This window comes from Tetrao urogallus (assembly GCF_951394365.1).
Source record: "Tetrao urogallus genome assembly, chromosome: 16".
Taxonomy (NCBI): Eukaryota; Metazoa; Chordata; class Aves; order Galliformes; family Phasianidae; genus Tetrao; species Tetrao urogallus.
Window position 1 is genome coordinate 9,826,027 of NC_136829.1, and position 10,057 is coordinate 9,836,083.

A 10,057-nucleotide genomic window follows, 5' to 3' on the forward strand; every position below is an offset into this window, starting at 1 on the left:
GCAGATTCTCTTCGTAGTGAGTGAGATCATAGCCTACCTCGGTTAAGAAATAAAGTTACTTTAAATGTGGGTTAAGCCCCTTTAACTTAGTTTTGGAAATACTCCTTTAACTTTATTTCCCCCCCCCCCCCCCCCCCCCTTCTTTCTTCTGCTAGGGCACCCTGGGAGAGGAGAATAGCTGTGTCATAAATGTCACTGTATGTGCAATCTCAGCTGCTGAAATGAGCTTGAAGTCCCCAATCTAAAGAAAGGCACTAATTAAACACAGCAATGCTCCTGCTCTGATATGGAAAAGCGAGCACTGTGCAAGTGAAACAGCCATCCCTCACATCCTCCAGGAGAGGAGGAAAGCCGCCCAGGCACAAAGCTTCCTTTGCCCTCCTTGTTGCTGCCAGCCCTGAGGACTCTCACTGCAAACAGCTGAACTGCATCCCTCCGGCAGAGAAAAGCAGCGGCTCACCGGGATGCTCTGAGAGCTGTTCCACTCGCGCAGGGGGATACAATTCTCATTTGCTTTGTTCATGAAGCCTTGGACGCCAGAGGGCAGCCTGTGACCAGCAGGCATGGGGAACAGCTCTCTGTGGGACAGTTTGAACGGCACCTGCAGCAATGCAGCCAACAGCTCCTACCTGGACGGCGATATGATGTTCAACTTCACCTTCCAAGAGCAATCAGCTGATTTCTACGTTGTCCTCCCTGTGATTTACTCTGTCATCTGTGCTGTTGGGCTCACAGGCAACACTGCTGTCATCTACGTGATCCTCAAGGCTCCCAAGATGAAAACTGTGACTAACATGTTCATCCTGAACCTTGCAATAGCCGATGACTTGTTCACACTTGTCTTGCCCATTAATATCGCTGAACACCTCCTCCACTATTGGCCCTTTGGAGAAATCCTCTGCAAGGTCATCTTGTCCATAGACCACTACAACATCTTCTCCAGCATTTATTTCTTAACAGTGATGAGCATAGACAGGTACCTGGTAGTGCTGGCTACGGTCAGGTCCAAAAGGATGCCACACCGTACGTACCGAGCAGCCAGGATCGTCAGCTTGTGCATCTGGATCCTAGTCACCATCATAGTTCTCCCTTTCATCATCTTTGCCAACGTATACATAGATGACCTGAAGATCAAGAGTTGCGGTCTAAATTTCCCCAAGCCTGAAAGGTTTTGGTTCAAGGCCAGCAGGATCTATACCCTCATCCTCGGCTTTGCCATTCCAGTGTCCACTATCTGCATCCTCTACACCATGATGCTCTACAAGCTGAGGAACATGCACTTGAACTCTAATGCCAGAGCTCTGGACAAAGCCAAAAAGAAAGTCACCATCATGGTCTTCATCGTCCTGGCCGTGTGTCTCTTCTGCTGGACCCCGTTCCACCTGGCCACCATCGTGGCTTTGACCACTGACTTGCCCCAGACCTCCATGGTCATTGGTATCTCCTACTTCATCACCAGCCTAAGCTATGCCAATTCATGCTTGAATCCTTTCTTGTATGCTTTCCTGGATGACAGCTTTCGGAAAAGCTTCCGGAAGATGCTGGAATGCAGAACTTCTTGAACAGTGGATGGGAGGCTTGCAGCTCCCTTCCCTCCCATAGCTTTGCAAGGGAAACTTTGCAGACTTCAGAGGGCGGCTAACGAATGCACGAGTCTTCTCTTTAGTTTGTATGTAGTGTATGTTTAACATCATCATTCACAATTTGTCCAGCATTTTTCATCTCTGCGTCCCCAAACTTCTCAAAGCTGTATTTCTGTGTTCTCATTTTTAATCAAACCCCAAAGCAGTGAGGACAGAAAACTTCTTTTGCAAAGGTTTGCTTCTGCTTCAGCAGTCCTTTATTGCCATCTGCTGTACAGCACAGTGAAGCTGTAGACCAACTTTCAGGCTGAGGGAGCAGCAGGGCTAGCATTCACTTCGTGACACATCAACCACACAGAGGATGCAAGATGAGTATTTGGAAAGGGAAAATAACCATTTTCACGTGTGCACATGTGTTACAGCTTTGCTTTTGTTTGAGGGATGTCAGCTCCACTCTGACCCCAGTTTCCTTCCTTCTTGAACTGTTAACAGCTGTTACGTTTAAACCAAAAAGAAAAACCTGTGTCTTAAAAGTGCTGTTCAATAACACACCTTAAAAATATTGTGGTAACCGTGGGAATTTGTGCTAGAAATTATTTTTAACTAATGATTCTTGTTCAACGTCAGATATATATTTATTTAAGAGTGATTGACAAAATAAACTTCACGGGGAAAAATAAAGAGAGCCTGGTCCTTGTTTCACTGCATAAACCTTGTGCTATTTGTCCCATGTCACTGCTACACATACTGTGCTTTCTCTACTGTAAAGGACAACATCATCAGTTGGTAACAACTGAGGCATTTTGAAAGTCACAAGGCTGTCAGCAGGTAGATATGGGTGCACCTTCAACAGATAAATAATAAAGCAAAGTGCTTCAACAGAACTAGGGCTTGTGGTGAGGCATCTGGAGACCAAAAGCTGTACACTGAGAGTCATGAGAAATACATGAACTTGTTGCATCCCCATCCTCTATACCTCCCTGGGGGCTGTGGGATGGGCACACACCTTCCAGCTTTAACAGCTATGAGGAACCTCACCTCCCCTGCTCACCTACACAGCAGAGCAGGGCTCAGTGCCACAAGCAGTATGAGTGCAGTGCTCCCGGAAGTCCCACCTTTGTGGGAAGGAAGGGATGAAGGGGGCAAAACCAGATGAACATTGTGATCCTTTTCAACCCAAGGCCATTCTATGATTCTATGACCCCATTTAAGATCCCTCTCTGCCCTCCCCAAACTTACAAGCACCAAGCTGAGCTTTTATCTGCCCACACCTTGTCAGGAAAACACAGAACAAACCAAACAGAGCCTAAACCAAGCCATAATACACACACACCAGAGCCTACCCAGGAGGTGATTTACCTGGAGCAGGGGTCTGATGTCCATCTACAAAATGGAGCAGCAACATGAGCTGAAGCACCATCCAAGAGGCAATTTAGAAGCAGAGCCTTCTTTCAGCAGCATAACAGGCTCCTGGAGAAGCAGGGCAGGGGTTCCAGGTGAGGCCATTTGGGGCAAATCAAGCCCATCCATTCCCTGACACCAAAATCAGAAGCCTTCAATACAGCATGAAGGCCCTTTCTTTCTTTCCTATTCTAATTTTTTTTTTCCCTTTTAGAAAACTGAGATTTCTTATACAAGGTCGTTTGTATTGCCTTCTCTTCCCAGCCTTAGACCTGGTGACTTATTGCCCACAAAGCTCAGGAGCCAAGTTTCATGGCTCAAATCTATTTCTTGTTAGCTGCACCTTGTGCCTCTGCCCCCTCCTTTACCGGAAAACACAAAGGTTTGTCCAAATCAGAAATGACAACGTGTGGTTGGTGGGGGAGGACGGGGGCAATGGGGGACTGCTTGCTTAGCAAGCCTCAGTCACAAAAGGAGGAGCTGGGAGGCAATCAGCTCTGGCTGGAAGGTGCTGCTGCTCCCAGGAAGCACTGCATGACTCGAGGAGGGGCGAGATGTGGCAGGTTGGGGCGTGAGACTAATGGCTGATTTAGGAAGGAAAGCTGGGAGCTGAGGTCCTGACCCACCTTCCCAGGGCAGGAGGGGGGTGCAGACGTATTGCCGGACCCCCGGAGCAGCTCAGAAGAGCTGAGCACGGAGGGTTGGCACAGACACCAACCGCTTCAGCACGGCTGCCATCTGCTGGCAACGGGCACCCGGGTGGGAAAACCTCCCGAACCGACACGCGCTGCGCACAAATCGCCTCGCTGGGTGCAACTCTGACGGTTATTAGCGTTACATCCGCGGGAAAGGCAGCAGAGCCTTGAGGAGTCTAAATCGCTTCAAGGCAAGAGGAGGCTCAGCTCCTCTTCGCTCTGTTGAGGGGATGCAGGAGGGGGCTGCCCGCTGCTCTGCCCGCTGCTCTGCCTGCTGCTGCTGCTGCCCGGTGCTGCAGCGCTGAGCGGCACTCGGTTCGCAGGTCCGCATCTCGCAGCGCCGCTCGGCCGCGCAGGAGAGAGATGCTGAACGCTCGGGGTGAGCACGCAGAGCCCGGCTGCTGGCAGCTCGCCCGCTCTCGGCACAAATTTCACCCCTAAAGTAAAAACTTGAACGCCTGCTTGAGTCTCTGGTTGGTTTTATTGCAGACCGGACCAACTGCATCTTCAAGGCTGGAAGCAGGGAAATAATTACTCTTAGCAAGTCACCTAAAGAACCCTCTGCTAGCATTCTTGCTACCCAAGATCCTTTCCAAGGTTTCCCAGGGTTGCATGGACTCCATCCCTCCCTTATCTCTCCTTTCCCACCTTCCCCCCTAAGTGATCACGCATTGAGTGGGGAAAGCAGCCCAACTCTGCAACCAAAGCAGGTGAACTTCCTTCTGGGATGCCTTAATAAATGCAAAGATGCTGGGAAACCCCACAGCTCCCTGCCTATGCAGAGCTGGGGGCTTTTGGCTTGCTCCTACCTGTCCCCTATCTGGGAGCAAGATCAGGACATCGCCTTCCTTCGTGGCACTGAGTGATGTGGTTTAGTGGGCATGGATGGTGATCTGTTGATGGTTGGACTCGATCTTAGTAGTCTTTTCCAACCTTAATGAGTCTGATACCCCCAGTTGCTCCCTTCATCATCCTTGGGAGAGGGAGAAGGGGCCATTTCCCACCTTCAAGACAGGAATTAGGGCTCATGCAGGGCTCAAGTTCCCACCACAGGGATTAAATGCAGGCAGCTGAGAGAAAGAGAAGGGATCAGAAATTGCTATTGCTTTTTAAGTCTTTGTGCTGCAGCAAGAAATTGTGTTTGTTTCGGTCAATTGTCCTTGGTTGAGTTGTGCTGCAGCTTGTTCCCACACGGAGCCGTAATCCCCCGGTATTGGCACAGCCTCCTGCTGCTGGTCATGACATTGAGTGAGAAATGACATAATGCTCCAGTGAGGAATGGAGGCTCCGCTTTCAGAAGGACATTTAGACGAGGGGAAAAAAATAATCAAAGGAAAGAAATGGGAAACAGATGGGAGAAAACTTGGGAGAGAGAAGATATGAAACAGAAGCGCTTCTAGATGACATTTTTAAAGCCATCTCAGGAAGATAATTAGTCCCTTTTCTGTATGTCCTGACTTATTCTTAGCCCTTGCCTTGTCACCTATAGGTTGTGGGAGCCCCTGGGTGTCATCTGGGATGGTGATGAGTGGGGTTGCTATGCCACCAGCCACTGTGCTCCCACTGCGAGTGCAGGATCCCGTGAGCTGCCCCGCTCTGCACAAGCCCAGGGTGATGCCTGCAGGGCTCTGAGCACCTCAGAGCTCAGTGCTGGGGTGAAGGGCACTGAGGTTTGTGGTTACTGGGCACGGTGGGGATGGGTTGATGTTTGCACTAACTGATCCTAGTGGTCTTTTCCAGCCTTAATGGTCCAGGCTGGGCTCACGTGGTGAGTCTGAAGGGCACCTGAGAACCAGTTTGGGCCATGGGAGCACAGCTACAGCAGTGCTGCTCTCATGGAGTGGTGGGAGGCCAGGCGTCCTCTGAAACACAGAGCTTCCCAAAGAAAGCCCCAAAAAGCCACAGGTTGCACTGCTCTGTTTCCCCAGCTCCCTTGTGCTGGAAGGGAGTTGTTTAAAGCAAATCACCAAGTGCAGTGACAGTAAATATTTTCGTGTGTTTCTCACTGGCATTTGCTTTTCGTAAGTAGAGATGCAGAGAGGAAGATCAAAGCTGTCTGAATAGCTTTTAATTACAAGCCTCAATTGCTCTATTTTCTCTCAGAAAAGTATTACAATTATCTAACAAAGCTCATCAAGTGGAATTAGGCACTAGCCCGAGGCTTCAAGTACTGTTTAGTGGCTATTTTCCCTTTTAAAATAAAATAATATTTGATGTCTAGATGGAAAAACAGGCACTCCTGTAAGTGCCTAAAGGCAAAACCTGGCCTCACTGCATAGAGGCAGGTTGGGAAGCTGTTCACAAGCAGAACTGAGCTGCGCCCAGGGCTGAGCACAGCTCTGGGAATCCACCCCAGTGTGCCCTTAGCCCCTCTGGGTGCTGCCATCGCCTCCTGCATGGGGGAAGGGACATCCCAGGGAGGGCACTGTGAGCTGCAATCCAGGAGCAAAACCAGGCAGCTTTCCCCATTGTCCATTTTCTTGACAGGAGATTTCTTTCTCTCTCTTTCCCCAGGACTTCAGAGCAATTCCACCGCGTTGCCTGGCCCTGCACAGCTCCATCACAGGAGAGCCCAGGAGTTCTAAAGGCCCCAACATCCACTGGACACAACTCGATAAGAGAGACGAACAAGGAACGCGGAGAAATAAGGACTCCATTTCATAAACTCAGCCCTCAAATGAGATCAGAGGCTGGTATTAATAAAGTCAGCTTTCAGCGCAATGAAGAACCTCCCATGAGACTCAGCCTGCTGCTGCTGCACATCGATGCGAAGGACGCGGTGTAATTACATTTCTCTGAGCTGTGTGCTGGAGAAATGGGGCTGTGCTGGGCACGCTGCTCCCCAGGAGCTGAAGGCCACGTCCCATGGCAGAGATGGTGTGGTTGGGCAGCTCACATCCATCCCTAACACATAACCAGGAGACAAGAGGCAGTTTTGCAGCCAAGCACTTGCAAGCCAAACCCCAGTGCTGATGCCAAAGCAAACTGTGGGCAGAGAACCCTGCTCGGATTTCCACCCCCAGCTCCCCACAGCCACAGGAATGCAGGCAGCAGGGGCAGAGCCAGAGCCAGAGGTTGGCTTCATGTTCTGCTTTTTTTGCACACTATCCCTGGAGGCAAGTGATTATCTCCAGGAATTTTCTCTGCAGTTAAGCAAAGCAAGAGCTTGCAGTGCTGAAATGAGGGGAAGTCCGAACTATGTGAGCAAATGACCTGTGCACACAGAGAGGCTGCTATTAGCACCTAAAATTGGATAAACATTGTGTAGCCAAATCACAACACTGGATTTGTTTCACGTGGGGGGAGAGGGAAGTAAGCTGAAAAGCCATTAATCTTGATTACCCACTGACTGCATTGCTTGTGTGTTCATTCTTCATCACTGAGTAAATCAGTGCAGCGTGGTATTTTCAGGGCACTCACTGCACATGGCAAACTAAAAACACACAAAAATCCGTGTTTACAGAGTGGATAGGGCTGGAGCCAACTTTGCCTGGTCCCCTTTCTGTTGCCAGGAGAAAGGTGAATGGATGCAAGAAAAAAAAAATAACAGGAATGTGCTCATTCTACCAATGGTTTACTTGGGGAGGAAAAAAAATAAATCAAGCTTCCTATTTGGTTTCTTGCAAATTCATCCTTCACCATGGGGAAAACCTGCTGTTTGCTGTTTGGCAGGGCCAGTGCTGCTCTGGGCTTCTGAGCATCCTGCCTGGCTGCAGCCTGGAAGAGAAAGAGCAAAGGAGATACTGAAATCTGCACAGGAGCTGCAGTCTCTGTGCTGGAGTGTGAGCATCTTTGCTGCAATGGGCTGAGTGCATAGGATTGCTCCCAGAAATAGGTGCTAATGTGGTCTGTGCAGGTAGAAATTCCCACCCAGCACCTATACACTGCAGCAGGGTGCATGGAGTGGGGGAGTAAAGCAGGAGCAAGGATGTGTGTGACGCTGTGCTGCACGGAGCTACAGGTGATCCAACCTGCAGATTGCTCAGGAACAATCCAAGCAGCGCCAGCGTGGAGCAGCAGTTTTGCTTCCAGCAGAAGCAAATATCCTGGGAGCTGAACAGATGTTCTCCAGCGGGGAAGATGAACCCAGCCAGCTTTGGAGTATCTTTGTGCACTTCCTACTCCAGGGAGCATGAAGGGAGCTTCTGGATTGCTGAAGCAGAAACCTTGCATACATGGGAGAGGCAGCAGCAGCTCACAGAGTCAGGCAGGGGAAGCGGATAACAGGGTGTCCCAGGGTACAGAGCCACATCACTGCTCTGCTGCAGACAGCTGGGATTGCACTGCATTAAGGGAGGGAGAGCAAAGGTAGTTTACGTGGCTGATTAGTATTGTTGTTGCCAAGATACATCACCGTGTTTCTCCATTTACTGGTCAGTTCATTCTGTCATGCAGTTTATCCAGGCTTCAGGGGACAGAAGGGAACAAAAGGAGCTGTGGGGCTCTTTCATCTAAAGCTCCCTCATCCCCGTCCCTTTGCACATCTTCTCAGTGCTTTGAAAAATCCTGGAATTCCTTCTTTCTGAACGAGTTACAGCCTTAACACATCTGTTATGACATGCTTCGAGCAAGCCTACAGGGCAGGACGGCAGGAGCAGGCAGCCACCCCAAACGGGTGTGCATCAGCTCAGCAGGAGCATCACCTCCCACCCCAAAAATCCGATGCCAAACACAAACTCTCATCACCATGCTCTGCCTTCTTATATCTCAGTTCTTCACCCAGCACCGCGAATTTGGGGCAGTGGTTGGTGCTGAAGCCTCAGGTCCTCCTTTCCCTTCCTCTCCCTTATCCCAGCCACAGGGGGAACTCGGGGATGTGATTCACACAATGAACACAACGAGCTCCGCAGCGCTGAGTGCCAGCACGCACCGCCGGTTCTGCAAAGTCACAGCAGCAAAGCTCTGCCCACGTATTCACATGGAAACACGGCGGGAATGCACGAGCAGGGCTGAGTACCCCTCCAGATCTGTCAAAAGGAGGTTCTCCTTTGCTGGGGGAATTCGGTTCGTACATCAGTACCCACCAAAATAGCTGAAAGGAAGCAGAGGGGAATGAGTGGGAAAGCAAAGCGGAGTTTTTCTGCTTTGCTGCCAGGCTGCTCGTTCAGCAGGCAGTAAGGGCTGCTCCTGCAAATCCCCTTCACTGGGGAGGACGTAGCCATGCAGAGCACCCAGCCCCTGCAAAGCAGAGCAGGGTAGGGGCACCAAGGCCCATGCAAAGCTGCTCCCCAGCAGCAGTACCTGAGGGATGCGCAGAAGGAGCAGAGCACAGTTGCAGCTCCTGAAGGAGTTAACAAATCTGCCTTTGGAAAGGGAAAAAAAAAAAAAAAAAAGCAGACATATTTACAGTCTAGCTCCTCACAAAAAAATACCTTGTAAAAATAGCCCTGGCGACTTGTCAGCATTAGATAACGTCTTTATTGGGGCTAGAGCTGCAGATGGTGGAAGGCGTTGTGGTTCCAAAGGGCAGTGGGCATCAGAAGGGTGATTTCAGCTGGAAACTCACCTGAACCAGAGGACCTCTGATCTGTGGCACAGGAGAAGATAACTCATCCCCTTTGTGGCATAAAACCTCACCACAGAGGAAAGCTGAGGGCAGAACAGCCCGAGCAGGGGGAGGTGAAGGGGGCACGGCCCCATTGAGTGAAGCATCCCTACAAAACAGAGCATCCCAAAAGCCAGGAGCATGGCAGGGCACCAGCTCAGCTCCTCCCTCCTGAGCCCCTCCAGGAGCCAGCCCCAGCCACAAGCAGCAGGGACAGCACTCAGGGCATTAATGAATTCCACAGTACTGAATAAAGCAGCTTATTTTATAGCTTTGCCATAAGAACTCACTCCTGGGTACTTACAATTAACTGGACTAGAGGAGCAATAGAGATTTCTTTTTTTATTTTTCCTCATCAGTTTCCTTTCTCTTTTTTTTTTCTTTCTTTTTTTCCTCCTGGAAAATAAAATAAACTAAAATCACCACTGCTAATAAAGAAAGCTCTGCTGATATTCCCCTGTCTGGGTAGGAATATCGATCTCCATGCAGAGAGAAGACGCTTTCTTTATTGCACATCGCACAGGATGATCAATCTTTTCTGGCTATGGGAGATTGCTTAGGCTTTGTTTTCAAAGCAGGCCGGTAACTCAGTGCTCTGCAGGACCATGCCCAGCCCTGCAGCCCTGCAGGATGGGACCCAGAAGCTGCAGGAGCTCACACTGCTCTCCATCACCCGTTTTCTCACTTCTTCTGCATGCAGGCCGCCTCCAGACAAAGTCAGCACAACAAAGTCCCAGTGAGCTCAGGAAAACGGGGCTGGATGCTTTGGTGGAGCTGCATGCACTCAGCAGGGGTTTCAGGTGGAAACACAAGCCCTCCTGCGAGCGTCCCAT

General features: G+C 50.1%; 1 protein-coding gene across 1 annotated transcript; it reads left to right on the plus strand.

The window, feature by feature from the left end:
• Positions 1 to 563: 563 nt before the first annotated feature.
• NPBWR2 (neuropeptides B and W receptor 2) lies at positions 564 to 1,562 on the plus strand (the record flags this gene model as incomplete). The annotated part of the gene is made up of 1 exon (XM_079543345.1): positions 564 to 1,562. The coding sequence occupies one exon, from the start codon at positions 564 to 566 to the stop codon at positions 1,560 to 1,562; it is 999 nt and encodes a 332-aa protein (XP_079399471.1).
• Positions 1,563 to 10,057: the final 8,495 nt, after the last annotated feature.